We start from the raw sequence: 20,159 nt of genomic DNA on the forward strand, positions 1-20,159 counted from the left end.
GTCTACTCACTGCGAGGGTCAAAGCGAGAGAGACCGGAGTGTCTGCTCGCTGCGAGGGTCGAGAGAGAGAGACCGGAGCGTCTGCTCACTGCGAGGGTCGAGAGAGAGAGAGACCGGAGCCTCTGCTCACTGCGAGGGTCGAGAGAGAGAGACCGGAGCGTCTGCTCACTGCGAGGGTCGAGAGAGAGAGACCGGAGCGTCTGCTCACTGCGAGGGTCGAGAGAGAGACCGGAGCGTCTGCTCACTGCGAGGGTCGAGAGAGAGAGACAGGAGCGTCTGCTCACTGCGAGGGTCAGAGAGAGAGAGAGACCGGAGCCTCTGCTCACTGCGAGGGTCGAGAGAGAGACCGGAGCGTCTGCTCACTGCGAGGGTCGAGAGAGAGAGAGACCGGAGCCTCTGCTCACTGCGAGGGTCGAGAGAGAGAGAGAGACCGGAACGTCTGCTCACTGCGAGGGTCGAGAGAGAGACCGGAGCCTCTGCTCACTGCGAGGGTCGAGAGAGAGAGACCGGAACGTCTACTCACTGCGAGGGTCGAGAGAGAGAGAGACCGGAGCCTCTGCTCACTGCGAGGGTCGAGAGAGAGAGAGACCGGAGCCTCTGCTCACTGCGAGGGTCAGAGAGAGAGACCGGAGCCTCTGCTCACTGCGAGGGTCGAGAGAGAGACCGGAGCATCTGCTCACTGCGAGGGTCAGAGAGAGAGACCGGAGCTTCTGCTCACTGCGAGGGTGGAGAGAGAGAGACCGGAGCGTCTGCTCACTGCGAGGGTCAGAGAGAGAGACCGGAGCCTCTGCTCACTGCGAGGGTCGAGAGAGAGACCGGAGCGTCTGCTCACTGCGAGGGTCGAGAGAGAGAGAGACCGGAGCCTCTGCTCACTGCGGGGGTCGAGAGAGAGAGACCGGAGCCTCTGCTCACTGCGAGGGTCGAGAGAGAGAGACCGGAGCCTCTGCTCACTGCGAGGGTCGAGAGAGAGAGAGACCGGAGCCTCTGCTCACTGCGAGGGTCAGAGAGAGAGACCGGAGCCTCTGCTCACTGCGAGGGTCAAGAGAGAGAGACCGGAGCCTCTGCTCACTGCGAGGGTCGAGAGAGAGAGACCGGAGCCTCTGCTCACTGCGAGGGTCGAGAGAGAGAGACCGGAGCCTCTGCTCACTGCGAGGGTCGAGAGAGAGACCGGAGCGTTGGCTCACTGCGAGGGTCGAGTGAGAGAGACCGGAGCCTCTACTCACTGCGAGGGTCGAGAGAGAGAGACCGGAGCCTCTACTCACTGCGAGGGTCGAGAGAGAGAGAGAGACCGGAGCGTCTGCTCACTGCGGGGGTCGAGAGAGAGAGACCGGAGCCTCTGCTCACTGCGGGGGTCGAGAGAGAGAGAGACCGGAGCCTCTGCTCACTGCGAGGGTCGAGAGAAAGAGAGACCGGAACGTCTACTCACTGCGAGGGTCGAGAGAGAGAGACAGGAGCCTCTGCTCACTGCGGGGGTCGAGAGAGAGAGAGACCGGAACGTCTACTCACTGCGAGGGTCGAGAGAGAGAGAGACCGGAACGTCTACTCACTGCGAGGGTCGAGAGAGAGAGAGACCGGAACGTCTACTCACTGCGAGGGTCGAGAGAGAGAGAGAGCGGAGCGTCTGCTCTCTGTGAGGGTCGAGAGAGAGAGACCGGAGCGTTTGCTCACTGCGAGGGTCGAGAGAGAGAGACCGGAGCGTCTGCTCACTGCGAGGGTCAGAGAGAGGGAGACCGGAGCGTCTGCTCACTGGGTGAGGCGCTGTTGCTACGGGGTTAGCTGCTAGAGGAGGAAGGTAAGCGGAAGCTGGGTTGCTGTGGATTGCTGAAGGTAGGAAAGAAGAAGGGATGGAGGGATGAAGGGATGTATGTGCAAGGGGATTTTTGTGAAGCCTGTGAGCAGGTACAGAGGGCAATACGACCTGGCCCCCACCAGGGGGTGCTGGTGAGTCGGGCTGTGTCCGTGGAGGAGGACGGCGGCCTGTGACGTCACGACCCGTGCGCCGCACGGTGGTTGGCTCTGGAGCAGGAAGAGCTGTGTGTGTCGTTGCTCTTGCCGTTGTGCTGCTGTAGGCTTTGTAGAGATTGAACAGTCTAGCCTTGTTGTCGTTTCGGCGAAAGTGGATGCCGTTTTCTCTCAGGAAACGTTGGAGTTGAGTGAATGTCCACCTCCGTAGTTCAGGCTCCGTTTCGGAGCGCGGCTCCGTTTCGGAGCGCGGCTCCGTCCGAGAGGCGTGTCGCGTGCGCCGCCGCGAGTGGCTGCTAATGAGGCAGGCTGCCGGTGGTGGGGAGATTGGAGCTGGCTGTGCCTGTTGTGGCCCCGGTTGTTTGCCCTCGCTGGCGGAGTAGACGAAGCCTGGGACCTGTCTGGAGTTGGAGGTGTCTCGTTGGGGGAGCTTGAGTGGGAGCTGTGGCGGCTGGTGTGTGGAACACTGATTGCCGAGCGCACGCGGCTCCGTTCGGATGCTTGGCTTAGATCCAACTGCTGAAACGTGGATGGCGGGTAGCCGATGTCGAAGAGATCTTCGTCTGACTCTGGTGAGTTGATCAGCAGTTCGGGATCCATGGTAAGTTGAATGTTCTGGTGGTAGAGTGTAGCTTGTTTGAACCGTGATGAAGCGCGGCGTGAATCACGGTCTGGCTGTCAGTCCTTGAAAGGATGAGACGAGCAGTGGCCGGAAGTTTTGCCGGATATAAATAGGGGTGGTTGTGGTTCGAGGCGGAGTTTTAGGCGTGGCCATGCTCCTGAACCTATGTTAACATTTTAACCTCATCTAATGAGACAATCAGACACAGGAGGGCAAACACAGGAAGGAAGACCAGACAAAGGGAGAACAGAATTTCAAAATAAAACCATGACTAACACACAAAACTAAAATCACAGATAGTAAGAACATCTAAACCAGTGTAGAGGTGTATATAGGCTAAACTGACTTTTTAATCACATTGCACTACATACCTTATTTAGACAGCATTTGTAAGATAATAAATTGATAGCTGACGATCACAGTATGTTTAAAAGGCCTTCAAAAAAAGGGGAGTGGAGGTTGTGCCAAGGTTTATCATTTATTCATTATGTGTAAAGTTTTTTTTTTTTAAATCCACTGCTGATAATAAAGGCCATCAGCAGTCAAGTTGAAACGTTTAATAAGCTCCTGACTAGTTTATTTATCACTCATTATATTTATTGTATAATAGGTACATTTTAAATGCAGTGAATGTAAATTCATCACTAAGCATCTGTGACACCATGTGATTGGAGGTTTGGAAGGGTGCTGGTCCAAAGGCGAACAAAACGTAGCCTCATTTCATGTCCAACAGAGCTCTCATTCATCTTAGCATGGATGTCCAGGAACTGGTGTCCAGTGCTGGTGAACTCAGGCCAGTTCACAGGAACCTGCATGTTTCCTTTGTTAGGGTTTCTGTTTAAAAAGAAGAAGCAAAAGCAACACACATGATGATACATTGCGTAGCAAGATAATCCTCAAGCTGTTGACATTTGTGTTGCATGTGCATTTACCCAGTTCTGGCGAAGTTAGTCCAGTAGGCGATAATGTAGCCAGACAGGTCTCTGTGGTGGTCCCCATAAGCCTTAGGTGTGGTGAAGGGTTTTCCAAACACGTACTGCAGGTCATCAGCATGGTCGGCCCCCACCCAGTCATTGTAGGGTTTGCCCGGTCCGGCCAGTAAACTGGGCTCGGACAGCAGGTAGGAGAAGGTACGGCTAGACCTGAAAATGACATCAGAGTGTGTTTTATCTGTCAGACATTACTGTTGTCCAAAAAATATGACAATGCCAGTTTCAAACTTTGCTCTCAACTTCCAAAGACATAACCGAACGCTTACAAATGATAGTGCGTCAACTCATAGGTATGAGAACAGCAAGATCTGAATAATAGCAGCAATCTTGATTTATTGCTCTTCTAGAAAGGGTGTTTAGGGATAGTGGAAGACTTTGTTATGGAACGCAAAGCAGAGTAGGGGGCTAGTACACCCTCCTGAGGGTCCGATTGTGGATGTCATGCGAGCAAAACATGGTGAAAACCGCCTGAAACTCCATGACATTTATGAGTGGCATGCCCTGGCAGAAGTATATGCTGATTTAATCGCAGTCATATCAATCAATGTTAACTTGGAAAGCCACAATATTAAGATTTTAACTCAATAACCTAGGTGACATTATTGTGGCACATCAGTAAAGCCTTACATATAAATATATAAGGTGGCAGACATAATTTAATGAATTTTAACTGAACAATAACTGAATGACTTTGTTTCACTCTTAGACCAGCAGGGGTACCAAATATATGCAGACTGCTGCAATAAGTACATTAATTAACTGTCTCATGGATGTTTGTCTGAATGAATATGATAATATTAACAATCATATTATTCCTATCAGCTGTCAATCACTGTTATGATTCACATATTCATTTAATATTGAATAAACTATATTTTTTGGAGGAGTTAATGATGAATGTTCCTCAAGATGCTTGCTCACCCTCCTTCAAATTTGAAAGACAAGTAATTACTATCATCTATCAAAATTCAAAAGATTCAAAGGAACAGTTCAGCGCCCCACAACTTTACTGCAAACAGTTACAACCTTGACTTTACATCAGAAAAAACAAACATTAAAGAAGTGACAAACTGCATCAGTTAGGGTTAAACAAAATTGTATTCAGCTAAAACATAAACATCACTGCAGTTATTATCCAGTGGAAAGTCCTTACCTACTGGCCTAGTTAAATCAAAGTGGTTACTTTTATTTGGCTGGGCAGTGTAGTTTTACACACCGTCTTATTTGACTTTCTCAGGACTTAAAACTGTTTTTTGGGGGCAGACCCCCACAAAGAAAAAGAATATATACACATACAAGGTCATCATCAGTTTTTTATGCTCATCGATTCATCGGTCGAGCATTCGACCTATTACTGCCGCATTCAGCAGTAATAGGCATGCCAACAGAGCATCAAGTTGGCATGCCTATTACTGCTGAATGCGGCGATTACCATGTTCAGCAAAACGCCTCACACAACGTATTAAGATCCAAAGCTTTAGTGCGTTTTGATTCAATGCTGAGCACAGCCAAACTGACAGTCTCTTCTCTGTCATTGTAGACCGCAAATACCTCATTCCTTCCGTCTACTTTGATCCGAATGGTTCTCGTTATGCGCCGTCCTGTTCAAATGAAATCACCGCCAATCATATTATTTCCAAGCTCGCGCCAGGGTTACAGAGTTACATGACGTGCGTCTTGTGCTGCATTCACTTGCACTCGGACATTAGAGATTTTCTCTCATAAATGTCCGATGAGCCACAACTTTTCTTTCAAAACAAAGATGCCAACTGGGGTGGCAAGGCTATTTTTTAGGGTGGCAGCTGCCACCCCATGTCACCCCGGTAGATCCGCCCCTGGATATATCCAGTCTCTGATTGTGTTACTTTATTATGAGAGTGCTCTCATACTTTAAATTGCATATATTTATATAAATATATTTGTGTATATATGTCCTCATCTATAGTCTGTTATTGTCTCATTATACCGCACTGTCAATGAATTCAAAGTAAATATATAAGTCGTCATGAACACATCTGTCCATCAGACAGAGGGCTGGAAATTAAGAGTATTGAGAAGCCTCTAATGAGACAATCAGACACAGGAGGGCAAACACAGGAAGGAAGACCAGACAAAGGGAGAACAGAATTTCAAAATAAAACCATGACTAACACACAAAACTAAAATCACAGATAGTAAGAACATCTAAACCAGTGTAGAGGTGTATATAGGCTAAACTGACTTTTTAATCACATTGCACTACATACCTTATTTAGACAGCATTTGTAAGATAATAAATTGATAGCTGACGATCACAGTATGTTTAAAAGGCCTTCAAAAAAAGGGGAGTGGAGGTTGTGCCAAGGTTTATCATTTATTCATTATGTGTAAAGTTTTTTTTTTTTAAATCCACTGCTGATAATAAAGGCCATCAGCAGTCAAGTTGAAACGTTTAATAAGCTCCTGACTAGTTTATTTATCACTCATTATATTTATTGTATAATTGGTACATTTTAAATGCAGTGAATGTAAATTCATCACTAAGCATCTGTGACACCATGTGATTGGAGGTTTGGAAGGGTGCTGGTCCAAAAGCGAACAAAACGTAGCCTCATTTCATGTCCAACAGAGCTCTCATTCATCTTAGCATGGATGTCCAGGAACTGGTGTCCAGTGCTGGTGAACTCAGGCCAGTTCACAGGAACCTGCATGTTTCCTTTGTTAGGGTTTCTGTTTAAAAAGAAGAAGCAAAAGCAACACACATGATGATACATTGCGTAGCAAGATAATCCTCAAGCTGTTGACATTTGTGTTGCATGTGCATTTACCCAGTTCTGGCGAAGTTAGTCCAGTAGGCGATAATGTAGCCAGACAGGTCTCTGTGGTGGTCCCCATAAGCCTTAGGTGTGGTGAAGGGTTTTCCAAACACGTACTGCAGGTCATCAGCATGGTCGGCCCCCACCCAGTCATTGTAGGGTTTGCCCGGTCCGGCCAATAAACTGGGCTCGGACAGCAGGTAGGAGAAGGTACGGCTAGACCTGAAAATGACATCAGAGTGTGTTTTATCTGTCAGACATTACTGTTGTCCAAAAAATATGACAATGCCAGTTTCAAACTTTGCTCTCAACTTCCAAAGACATAACCGAACGCTTACAAATGATAGTGCGTCAACTCATAGGTATGAGAACAGCAAGATCTGAATAATAGCAGCAATCTTGATTTATTGCTCTTCTAGAAAGGGTGTTTAGGGATAGTGGAAGACTTTGTTATGGAACGCAAAGCAGAGTAGGGGGCTAGTACACCCTCCTGAGGGTCCGATTGTGGATGTCATGCGAGCAAAACATGGTGAAAACCGCCTGAAACTCCATGACATTTATGAGAGGGACTGCTCGAAAGTAGGATATTTGGGATATCCATCGTCGCCAGGGTTTACGATCAGTTTTTGGGTGATTTGTACTGAGGAACAAGTATCACATCACCGACGGGTGAAAAATAGTGTTTTGGTAACACGGGGTGTTCAGGTAACACTTAAAGACTTTGTTATGGAACGCAAAGCAGAGTAGGGGGCTAGTACACCCTCCTGAGGGTCCGATTGTGGATGTCATGCGAGCATAACATGGTGAAAAAAAAAATCAGTCTAAATTAACAATCGGGACGGAAATGTTCGGATTTCCAAAGGGAGGTTCTGTGAATAAATTAAAAATCAAGAACCGAAATAATTGAACTATTCATATTTTAGACTGCACTAACTTTTATCTTTTAATGTTTATTTTATTAGCTTTTCTTTTTAATGACTGATTTTAAATGCCATTTTCTTAATGTCTTTCATTTTTTGTTTTTCTTTTAATGTTTCTTCTATTATCTTTTACTGTTTTTAAATGCCTTTGTCTGAATGTCTTTCATTTTTGTAAAGCACCTTGAATTGCCTGGTGCTGAAAGGTGCTATATAAATAAACTTGCCTTGCCTTGCCTTGCCTTGGAAGTTGTCCAATGAAGGTCTAAAGTACTATAAGAAGAAACACTTTAAGAAGGGTTAGGGGATGAAGCAGTTGGCCTTACCTGGCGTGAGCTGCATGCAGGTAGATGGCAGTCTGTGCAGGAACCAGGAAGAGGAAGTCAGTCCCAATGTCTACAGCAGCTTTCTTAATGGTGGTCCGGGTGGGTGTTGATCCCCAGTTGGATGAATATTCAATAAAGGCAACCTCAAAACCAGTTTGCCCTGTCTCTTTTGTATAAGCACCAAGGAGCCTCTTCACATCTTCTCTGCAGTGGAATAAGGCAGAGAGCTTTGTTAGTGAAATAACTGAGGGCCGACAAAACAAAAACCTTTCAAATCATCAGCCTTACACAGAAGTCTCTTGATTCTTGTCCCCAATGGAGGAAATGTCCTTGGAGGTGAACAGGTGCCCATCCATGTTATTAACCCCTGAGAGGTAATCGATGTCAGCAGTGTTGTGGAACAATTTTTCAGGCTGATCGGGGAGGAAGTCTCCATCAACAACAGGAGCCAGAACCAGTTTTAGCACACCGGGAGCTGAGAGAAAGTGATAAAAACATTCTGATCAAAGACACAAGAGGCAAATTACAGAAAACTACAACAGAACAATTATACCTAAGATACATTGTACATCATAAATTGTGAATTTCCATTGCTTGTTATATTCTAGATGAAGCAGTACGTTGTACAGAAGATAATGCGTACAGTCAGGGGAGCCCAGTTGGATTCTGGGGGCAGCCATGACGAGAGTTGCAGCATCAATTAATTTCAGACAGGCCACCAGCGAGTCATCTATGGGGCAGCCGACCTTCTCAGCAACCTGTGCACATGGTTGTAAAGAGGGGAGTTGAAGCAACTGCAAGGAAAACATTTTTAGTACTGATTTTTGCTCCTCCTGTGGACAAGAGTAATAGTGTTTCCAAGATCACTGGCTAACCAGGTGTCTTAGGATGCACAGCTATGATGTAACGTGTACGTGTGGCTATGTAATAAATAACTGTAATATGATGAAGTTGAAACAACATAACATTGAACTTAACCGCCAATCTACATCCAAATATTGCTAGAAAACATAGAATGTATATTTGATGGGGATTTTTTTTAAGCCAAAATTAATATAAAAAGAAGAAGATGGGAATTTCCACGTGGGGTGAACAGCAACATTTGGGTTATTACATGTCTGGATCTCTACAATCTTCTAAGGAAAAAATTATTGCGCAAGATGAGATACGATTATATTGATCCCAAAAGGAGAACTTCAGTTGTATTTAAATCCTTTAAGATCCTATAAATGAAAACATTTGGAATTTCTCATGGTCTGACATGAAATAAAATAAAAAAACACCTCCTCTGCGGTTTTGCGTGGGTTCCTGTTCATAGCCCAGGGGCAGAAGGCAACACCGCTCTGGGAGATGGCTCTCTTGAACAGCCCTTTGTTGTGGGGGGAGAGTGTCTGTGAAGGAATACAAACATAGAATATAACATTATTACTTTTTGTCATAGTAAGTTTGTGGGCCAATTTGCCAACTTGACACTTGTGACGGATACCTCATTCACACCAGCGCAACTCCGGTTCAAGCTCCGTAGAGCTTTTTAGGTTCAGAACCAGTTCTTCGGTTTAGCTCTGGCTCTTTTCACACCGCCCAGAGTCCGACTGGTAATGCGTCAATGCGTCATCGTTTGCGTCATGACGTAACCGTTTGCGTGCCTGCTTCATAAAGCCAAACCGGGCGGATGAAATCAGTTGCATTCATTTCTTATGGCTCTATCTGCTGCTTTTCCGGAGTCATTTCTGTGGTTTAGTTATATTCTTATAAAAAAGTGTACTCGTGTCCATAAAGGTTTTTTTAAAACACAACTGCTTCCGAGGTTGGTCTTATTTCTTAAGGTGGACTGAACCATGAGTGTGGAGTAACGTTGTATCTTTCATTTAAATGAATTGTAACCTTCAGTGGGGTAACGAAACTGAAACTCTTGTTAAGTTTCTCCATCGTTGTGTACAAACTGGATAGAACGCGGGCTTTTTGTTGTTGTTCAGGAGTTGATCTGTCCCTGCCCCTGCCCCCGCCTCGACGTAAGCGTGACGTATGTGGTGCTTTTGCTCTGGCCGGACAATTTTTTGGTGCTTGAAACGAACTTGAAACGAACCGGATTCCGGATTTTCGAGGCTGCTCCGCTGCGGTGTGAAGAGGAAAACCCGGTGCTTTTCAAGCTCCAGCTCCGAACTGGCCCTGAAACACCGTTGGTGTGAATGAGGTAATAGTAGAAGAAGTAGTGGGAGTGTGGGGGGGTGAAATATTTCTTAAATTGAAGATGAAACATGACAAGCCCTTCATTGTTCCTATTAAGCATCTAACCTGGAAGCTGACACTAGCTCCACCTGCTGACTCTCCAAAGATGGTGATGTTACCAGGGTCTCCTCCAAAAGAGCGGATGTTCCTGCTCACCCATGCGATGGCAGCATGCTGGTCCCACAGACCGTAGTTTCCTGTAGTGATGAGACACTTTGAGTCAAAATAATTATAATAAAGCCAACAGGTCTGCTGACAGACAGGCATCCAGGATACCCAGCTACTTTACAGCAGTTACTGAATATAAAGAACTTATCCCACCAGGTAAGCGAGAGTCTCCAGTACTGAGGAAGCCCAGGGTTCCCACACGGTATCCCACGGACACCACAATGACACCGCCTTTGTCTGCAATTTCCTGACCGCTATACAGATAGTTGTTGAGAAAGTTTGCCCCCATTGAACCACCACCCAAGAAGCCTCCTCCATAGATCCAAATCATGACGGGGAGATCTGATGACACTTGGGGAGAAAGAAGAAGCTATTTCATTTTACAAGCACAACTGTATCAATTATTCCAGAAATCAAAGAATAAAAAAGCTACCTTGTTTGCCGTGAGGAACCCAGATGTTGAGGTAAAGGCAGTCTTCAGAACCAAAACTTGAAGTCTGGAGCAGGCTGATCTGGAGACATCTCTGGGCAAACTTAGTTGCCTTAAGGACGCCTGTGGATGCAAACAATATTAGGTTTTTTACAGTAATTAAAGGAGAATTTAAGTGAGATTTCTTAGCCTCTGTTTATGCTATTCACAGATAATATTTAAAAAAGGTTTGGTCGGATAGGGTTTGAACCGGTTTGAACGCACCATCCCAGCCAGGGTGAGGTTGGGGTTTCTCAAATGTTCCAGGCTTGGCAGCGAAGGGAATTCCTTTGAAAACTTCCACAGAGCGGAAAAAACCAAGGGGGATATTTCTTCCTTGAACACTGCCACCTTCTGTTTGTACCACGCCAAGCTAGAGACACGAAATACAAGAGCTTTCACCTTCAATGACATTGTTGGATTACTTAACAGGCCACAAAGAGACACAACATGACTATGGAAGAGACATAAAATAACCACAAAGAGCCAAAATGGCCACTAATAGTCACAAAATGATCACAAAGAGACAATAAATGACTGGTGAATAAAACAAAAATTGCAAAACAGTGTAAAAACATTGCCAGAATTTAAGCAGAGGCTTATGCTGAACTTATGCAATTAGATAAAGTTGACATGGGATTTGGTGAACTCATTATAAGTGAAGGCAGATACCTTTAAAACAATTATCACATTCTATTATTTCCCCCAAAATTATTGATTATCTTTTAAATCACAGAGAGTAGATGAATTACTCCATGCAAATGGAAGGATGCTTGTAATTAAAATTGAAGCACACTTACAGAGGCTGCTGAGGCCGTCCCAAAAGATAAGACAACAGCAAGCAGAATCTTCAGTTTCTCCATGGCTGTCGAGAAACCAGCGAATGCCTCACAGTGGGCCTATATACACAAGACCTTCCCTCCAAGAGAATGAATGGAAAATATAGCTGTTTACTTATATAAGCTTTTCAACCCTTACTGTTTCCCTATGTTGATGGCCTGACCTCCAATTCCTGACCTCTAGTGGGATACAGCCCGGTGTAAACCATGCCACTGCAAAGTTTGTATAGTTTTTTTCCCTATTACTGATTTCGGACAGATTTCAGAGTCTGAGTATTTGCCATATCTTTTAGCATTCTGCTGTAGAAAATAATTTGTTACTCCCCACTTTGTTCCACCATCTTTCCACTATGATGATAAAGTAATCAGCAAAACATACAAAGATAATAAACCCAAATGTCACAACAACACTGAAGTAGGAAACTGCTTCTGTTGACAACAGGTGGAATGATTCTCAGACAAGCAAATATCACATGGTTTGAGATTAGATATAACCACAAAAATAACCCCACACATCTGAGGCGCAGATGTTAGTGTAAAATGTTTTTGGAATTTAATATTCTACTCATTGTAGAGATTCAGAGACTTACAACAGTTGCATAAAAACACTTATTTGCCAACAGATATTAGTGGTGTGACACAAAATGCAAGATAAGAGGAGAATTTGATATTATGCTTAAGTCTAATGAAGATACATGTAACTGTAGGCAACTATGCTAATTGTGGGGGAAACTGCTGAAGCAATTGGAAACAGCACACAGAGAGACACGAGGAGAGCTGGATGGTTTATTTGGAGTTACGGTTGGAGAATTGACAAGACAGGATGTTTGTCACGAGTTGACACAGCGGTTGCCAAACCAATTCTGAAGAACTCTTCTGCAGCTCCAGGTTTTAACTAGTTCGGAGTGTAATAATCAACATTCTTCATCAGCGAGACTAAACAAATGATGGGCCCTGAATCTAACTAGAGCTCTCGTCCATAGGAAAGAATGTGCGCCAGGGAACCTTCGTCCCTGAACAGTAAACTACATAATGGCGGCTTGTGCTCGGTCATAGACTGGCAACAACAATGCGCCCAAGCTGCCCCTCCTTAAGAGAGATAGCAGCAATACCCAAGGCCGTAGAACTATGCCATGGGAAAAGAGACAGTGAAGAGAGAAAACAATTAACTGGGTCGAAGGTTGAATACCGAAGCAAATTATTCCCTAACACTATGTGTAGGCCTATCGGAGAAATACTAAATATGATAATGACTAATACCAAGGCCTTAAAATCCTCAGCTGAGAAAAGGTTCACTCAAATTAAAACTTAGCTTTACACATTTCCTGAATCTATTCTTGAAAATATACATTTTAGGATTAGGCTATCCTAGCAGAAAGCTAGTGGCCTCGCTATTCTAGCTTTCAAAATGATTAAATTACTATGTCCGCTTAATAATAATTGTAGGAGCCAATTAACTGTGGGTATGAAGGTATAGGAACATATGTGTGTTGGTGAGAGGTTCCGCTGGAAGGCCCATACCGTTTTTGACCACACACGGAGAACACACACTCACGGAGCACACAAATACGGGATTAAAAACAAAGCAAATGGTATTGTGTAAACCATAAATATCGTGTGGTGAATGAAACAAAGAAACCAGTAAAAAAGGGAAATAAATGGACTATTTCGAACTGGAAACGTTGGTTCTGACTTTTATTCTGCAGCAAACAAGGTGTGTGTCAATTACACCCACCAAGTGGATCCTCAGAGGCTTAAAGCGTTGGCTTAGCCTCTACATAGTCAAAAACTAGCCTTTTTTGGAGTTACACAAGAGGACATTTTTCGTTGCGTTTATCGAACGCTGAGAGCGGCCGCTCACTTTCTACCGGCCGCCGAGAGGAGGACAACAGCACGCCGGCTGCTCAGCTGTTATCAGCCATCTGACGTCGAGAGGAGGACCGCTAGGCTACAACTCGTTTGCTCATCTGCTGCACAGGAAGGTGACAGGAGCAATGCGTTGAATGGTGCCGGGAAGCTTTTCGCTGCTTGTCACGGAACTACGTTTATTCTTTCACACACAGTGACGTCACGAGCTACCCACAATGCAACGCGCGCCATATATATATATATATATATAAATACGCCATTTTCCTGGAGGTGCAAATATCCTGGAGGTGCAAATATAAACAGCTAGCTAAAGTAGCCAGGCAGAGCGCACTAGGGTTTTTTTCTGAATTAACGACCGAAGAAATCGCTGCATTCGGATTACATCTCTGGACTTGAGGGGTGTGCTCTAGGTCGTTACCAGCGTAAACTAGAGCTGTGTGGGTTGTCGGATTGCCTTTACAGACTGCCTGCAGATGTATGGAAAAACGACCCTCGAAAGTGGCCTTCGTCGATTTTGGCTGCATCTACGTCTAATTTCTGGAAACACCAGGTGAATACCCCACTTGTCACAATAATATTATCATGCCATTGCATATATGTGGTATTTTAGAGTTGACTAGATATTGATTAAGGCAATAGACTATGATATTCTGCTTGCACCTCGCATAAAATGGCGGATACCGGAAGTACGGTGTCGCCCTCAGCCCAATACCCGTATGTGTGTGTGAAAGAATAAGCAGGTATGTGTAGCGCGCTACAACCGGTTTAAATGGCCATAGGAATTAAGTTGTGTGCACACATAAGGGGCGTAATTCCAATGCATTGGTTGTGAAAGTGATGAACAATAAGCGCTTGCATTGTACTGATTGATTTGTGACAATCCGTTTGACTTTAAGACATTCAAATATGGAGGAGGGCGCTGTGGACATACAGCAGCTGAAGCGCGTCAGATTACGCACTGCTAGCAGCTGACAGCGCGTCAGCTTCTGGCAAGCTGGATAGCGTGGCCAGCTGTAGTGATGCGCAAAGCACTAAGCGGGTAGTTAAACTCTCTGCCAAAGCACTTGAGGAAAAACTTGAGAGGTTGCAAAATGGCAGAAAGGCTAAGCTAAATAAAGCTAGCAAATTAAGAACAAATATAAAATATTTGATGTTAAATGGTGAACATGCTAAGGTTCTAAATGCTCTTGATGGTTATATTGAATTGTGTGTTGAAGCCAGGTCTATGCATGACACTGTAATGGGTTTATTGCCACATGATGAAAGGGAAAGACATGAAACATGGTTTAAAGCCAAAATGATGTTCAATGATGAATTTATTGTCAAAATCAAGGTGTGGGTTTGTCAAACTGAAGGTACTGGTGATCATAATGATGAAATCAATCCTGATGTTTCTAATGTTGGTAAATGTTCAAACAAAAGTGACAGCAGTACAAAGTCAAGCAACTTCATCTGCACAAATTATAGCAGCAGCAGAAAGGGCTGCAACTGAGATAGCTGTATCTACTGCTAGGCTAGCAGTTTTACAGGGTTCACTTTCACGACGTTCCTCTCTTGCACCAACAAATGGAACAAACTCATATCTGGAAAAGGAAAAAAGGAAACTGGCATCGTTAAACTACTTAACCCCCTGGCAAAGGAGTATGATTCCACTTCATGGAAAATATCCTCCAGCAAACCAACAAAGATGGACATGGAACCAAAGCAAGCTGAAAGGCAGTTTGAATTTAAGGAAGATGCTTATATGTACAAAATCAACATTATCTGGGAACATCACATGGGTTGATAACTGGTGAATCAACTGCATGGGAAAGTCAACAGGAAAATCACCATCAGCAAATCAATCGAATTCCACCTGAAGGTTTATTCACAATAATGCAAAAGCAAATTGAAATAACAGCTGCACTGGTTCACCAGGAACGTTTACTGTCTCTACCAGCAAGAGACATTCCTATATTTGATGGAGACCTGTTTCAGTACAAGGCAGTACAAGTCTGACTTTTCTGCTGAGACTGTTGAAGCGGTTAAGCGAAACTTCTATGTGGATGACTGTTTGATGGGTTTGGGCTCAGAGAAGGCAGCAATACAAATGGTTGAAGATCTTAATGCTCTCTGTAAAAGAGGAGGTGTTGTGCTGTAAAAACGGATCAGCAATAGTCGGGCAGTTTTGCAGACAATCGCAGAAGAGCAGAAGGCTAAAGAGCTAAAGGACCTGGATCTGGATTGAGACAATCTTCCTCTTGAGAGAGCTTTGGGATTACTCTGGTCAGGGGCGGACTGGCCATCGGGACGTTCGGGACGAATCCCGATGGGCCGGTACTGAAGTGGGCCGGTCGGACGATGTGGGCCGGCCAGTAACCGGCAGGGCTCGACGGTAGGCTTGTTTGAGACACATTGCGGCTCGCCTCGAAAGTAGACGAGAGTAGCCGATCGCAGCCGGGGGAGGTGTCAAAATGCTCGTCTTAAGTCGGACAGCTCGGACTCGGAGTCGGCTTGACTGACTGGGTTTGCAATGGAGGAAATTGCGTTGGCGTTTTCCGTTGCAGATGAAGTGGATGCAATAGAAATCCCACATGTATTGTATGGAGAATGACATGATCTAAAGGGACTGTGATTGAGAGAAAATTAAATATTTGTTTACAATAAACATGAATATGTCATTTGTTTGATTTGCATTAAAAGACAATACCATTTTTGATTTAAATGATAGATTACCTTGTGCATTTGTTGCAGCCCTTGCTTGCTGCATAAGTGCAGCTGCTAAACTGTTATCTGAAAAATAATTTACATCATTTAAAATCATATCCAGATTGTTGGAATGCAATTTAGTTGTTTACTCACCATTTTGTAGTCTTTGGGACATGTCTTGTGAGACTCTTACAGTGATGTCTCCCTGTCCATCACACAGTGTAAGCACCACAAATTCCATTTTACCCACTGTAGACAAAGGTGATCTCCATTGCTTTATATAGGTTTGTTAATTCAGTCATGATGAGGAACCACACCAGTGACTGGGTTCCATAATTAGAAATGCTCCTCCCTCTTAATGTTTGCAAAACTGATAGGTGGACAGGCTACAAATGATCAGTCCCTTCAGATCCGCACACATGAAGCTTCATGAGCATGAACTGAACAGACCTGCTGCTGTGTTAATTCTTTAGCTGCCACTTTAAGCTTTATGATGTGTACAACATGGATGTGATTTGATTTAATCTTGCCATTTTAAATAATGTATTCAATAAATAAGGTTAAACCAAATCATTACATTACAATAGATTTTATTTTAATGATTTGGTTTAACTTAAAGAGAAACTTTATTGTTATTGCACATATTACAGGTACTGAGACAACGAAATGCAGTTTAGCTTCTAACCAGGTGCAACAAGCAGTGAAGTGGAAAGTAATGTACACAATCTACAGAATAACATATAGAATGAATTGAATGATGAATAAACAGTGAGGGGTATGAATACACTAGATATCAGCCTGCGAGCAGTATGAACAGTGGGGTATGAATACACTAGATATCAGCCTGTGAGCAGTATGAACAGTGTGTATGAATATGCTAAGATATATAAAGTATGAAAACGGTAAGCAGTATAGTATAAAATATATAGATATTAATTTCATGATGATAAACATTGTGGAACAATGATGAAAAATGGGAATGGATGTGGCGACGTAAAACTGACACAAAACAACAACAAACTTTTGCCAGCCAATTGGAGAGTTTCATCAGCAGCACGTGGTAAAAACCACCAATGAGCGCTCAGCTCGAGATACCAGCGAGCCGTTTCCCATCAAGCATTTCGGTTCCGCAGCTCGTGGAGAGCAAGTGCGCCAACTCGCCTCGCCTCGCTCTCAAGGCTGCGGGCGTCTTTGTCCCGCGAGATTTCAAAGTTTCATGTGGGCGAGCCTCCAAAATGACTAACCATCATGCAACGCACTAGCAAGACGTTGATCGCAACTGCGCAGGTCTGCGCAGGTCTTGCTTGTCTCAAACAAGCCTATTAAATGGCCCGCTGGCCCGGAAGCACTATTTAGACACCCCGGGCCAGCATAACGTACTTTCCACTTGCCCGCTCGGGCCACTAAAAATATTGCTTTAAAAAAATTGTCCTGCAGTATAGGTATTTTGACTAGCCATTTAGTTAAATTGTTTCGTTTATTAACGCTACAACATAGCATTCCGTGAGTCGGTTGTCTTTGTTGGGTGAAAAGCAAACAGCTGTTTGCTGCTGAGTGTAGCGTGAGCAGGCTCCCGTGAGCAGGCTCCCGTGAGCTTCCCGTGAGCGCGCTCCTTCAATACAGACTATCGCGCCGACATTCGCCAAAATGTTTTTAATACCAGCGGTAACCGGACAAGCGCCGTGCAAAAAACAATCTTCAAATAAAATAAAGTCACCGGAGGAGTTAAAGGAGAGTGACGGGGAGCATGAGAAGAAGAGGGAGAGGAAGTTTCAGCTTGATGGATGGAGTTGGCTTCTAGTGGCAGTGACGCGTGCTAAAACCCTTTTTATAATCTATCGATTAGATTTATGATTCGAAAATTATAAAAGTAGGGTAGACATGTGGAGATTATCCGGCTGAACAAAACGTGCATTTATCAAACAGGTTTGTTTTCCACAGACCTTATTTCCAGCTATTTTCCAAAACCCTTGGCTGCAGTTGAATAGTCCATTTAGCTTAGGAACCTTCCTAAGGGAGTGAAATGACCCGGAAGTCCCTCAGTGGCAGCCATGATAAGTGCCGTTCGAATTCTCTAGAATGATGAGAATGAAAGGAAAGGAGGTTTCAAACTTCCTTTATAACCTCCTTTAGCTTAGGAACCACTGGACCTCCCTAACAGACAGGAGAAGCGAAAATGCTGCCCCACAATGCATTGCAGCCGCAGCATTTGCCGTCACTCAACAGTCGGCCGTTCACGGAAACAACCGATTATGACCGAGAAATGATATCATGAAAGTTACGGTGCTTATTAAGCATTTTAAAACATAGGTGGTAAGTTGCCACAGTGCTTTGTTTTGAACGTTCATCAGTATTATAATTAAAAAGAGAAATATGAACGTTAGTTTTCACTGAAATTATCAAATAAAGTCAACATCTCACAGTCTTTACCGAGCTGTGTGGAGTTTGTTCAACTTTTAAAAGATGTTTGAATGGTGATATACACAGTGATAGATGTTAAGGACTAACGTTTATAATAAATACATCTGTATTGATTTTAAGATCTTTAGTTCATACAATCATACGTATTGGGATCATTTGTATTAATGTGGACCGGAGGGAGAGGGTGACGAGCATAAGTTTCACTTTCCTTTTTTATTTCAATTCCAACTTTGGTCATGAAGAATATGTTTCTCTGTTGTCCACGTTCATAAAGCAAAGCAGCAGCATCAGAGCACGGTGCAGAGTCTCCAGATGAGTTCACAGTAGTCCCTCGTTCTTATTGAACATCCATGTTGTAGTCCGCTGTATAGGAAACTGTGGTTTCCATGGTTTCCCCACAGCAGCAGACGCACACGTCCGCTGGCGCATCATAAACACGTCGGATAGTGAAAGTGCATTCGGATTCTCTAAAGTAACGCAGTCTCTTCTCCTAAGTCCTTTTGAATTCTCCTATCCACTATCCCTTAACCCCGTGACGTTTCACTCAGAGGTCAAGGAATAGACGATAGGGTTAGAATTTAGGAGCTGATCTTTAAACTATCCGACTGCAGCCCTTAGAGGCTTCTCAATACTCAAATTTCCCCTCCTCGACTCCCCTCCTCGAGACTTAGTCCCGCCCACAGGAGATGCGAGCGGAGGACCGAGGAGGGGAACCGAGGAGAGAGGAGGGGAAGCAGCAGACGTTTAAAGAAATGAGAACTCCTCTCCTCTGAGTGGTCATATTAAAGCGACGTCCGTTCATTATTACGTGGCAACAGCTGCATCAGCTGTCGAGTGTTTTGTCATATTTTATAATCTCTGTTAGATCATCTGAACATTGTTCCCCCAGATATTTACCTTGAATTCATTGAGAGTGCGGTATAATGAGACAATAACAGGCTACAGATGCGGACACACACACACAAATATATTTATATAAATATATGCAATTTAAAGTATGAGAGCACTCTCATAATAACGTAACACAATCAGAGACTGGATATATCCCCCCCCACTCTCTCTGGTCGCTGAAATGGGGAATTGAAATGACGGGCCAAAAGTTGTATTAAAAGTATTAAAAGTAAGCAGAGGACACCAAACCAACTAAGACCTGTCTGTCCTCCGCATCTGCGCACTGTACAACACACACCTACACACTGTACCACACACACACCTACACACTGTACCACACACACCTACAGCTCCTAAAGCATAATCAGGCTACAGCCGTTGTGTATTTTATTATGCGAAGCACTAAATGGTTTTAGAAAAATATCGACTCTTTGTTTGTATATATCTACTAAACTAAAGCAAATAAAGAGAATAATGTAGGCCTGTTATACTGAGTGATATATTTTACACACTGCTCTGCTTTCTGCAGGACCTCACAGCTGTTCTCACTGTAAACATCGCGTTGCGATGAGAGCAGTTTCTAAAATAATATCCAGGGGATGCATGCAGAGCTTTCATTGGCTGAGATAAGTCCGGCCGTGTGTCACGCCTCCACCGTTCCCGGAAATGCATCCGCGGAGGAGCCGTGGAGGAACCATCAGTGTATCCTCGGTTATAGCTCCTCCAGAGAGCCTCCTCGACGCTCGATCCTCGGTCCTCGGTGTGCATTTAGAGAAATGAGACGTCCTTCAAAATGGCGCGCTGAAATTCATTTCCGGGTCACTACCGGAGGACCGAGGAGTCGAGGAGTCGAGGAGGGGAAATTTGAGTATTGAGAAGCCTCTCTTGTCGAGGGAACCAGCACCTTACTTCCTGGTTTTAGGACGCGTCACTGGCTGCACCTCTCAATATGATGCCAGTATAAACAAGGT

General features: G+C 44.4%; 1 protein-coding gene across 1 annotated transcript; it reads right to left on the bottom strand.

Moving 5' to 3' along the window:
- Positions 1 to 3,228: 3,228 nt before the first annotated feature.
- On the bottom strand, positions 3,229 to 11,364 carry LOC117455753 (bile salt-activated lipase-like). The gene is made up of 11 exons (XM_071205089.1): positions 11,281 to 11,364; positions 10,706 to 10,853; positions 10,445 to 10,564; positions 10,133 to 10,362; positions 9,910 to 10,017; positions 8,898 to 9,005; positions 8,258 to 8,372; positions 7,903 to 8,089; positions 7,615 to 7,818; positions 6,384 to 6,593; positions 3,229 to 3,418 (listed from the first exon to the last, which is right to left on the bottom strand). The coding sequence occupies exons 1-11, from the start codon at positions 11,341 to 11,343 to the stop codon at positions 3,229 to 3,231; spliced, it is 1,683 nt and encodes a 560-aa protein (XP_071061190.1). The 5' UTR covers positions 11,344 to 11,364.
- Between the last annotated feature and the right edge of the window lie 8,795 nt (positions 11,365 to 20,159).

The sequence above is a fragment of the Pseudochaenichthys georgianus genome, chromosome 12, assembly GCF_902827115.2.
Source record: "Pseudochaenichthys georgianus chromosome 12, fPseGeo1.2, whole genome shotgun sequence".
NCBI classification, from domain to species: Eukaryota; Metazoa; Chordata; class Actinopteri; order Perciformes; family Channichthyidae; genus Pseudochaenichthys; species Pseudochaenichthys georgianus.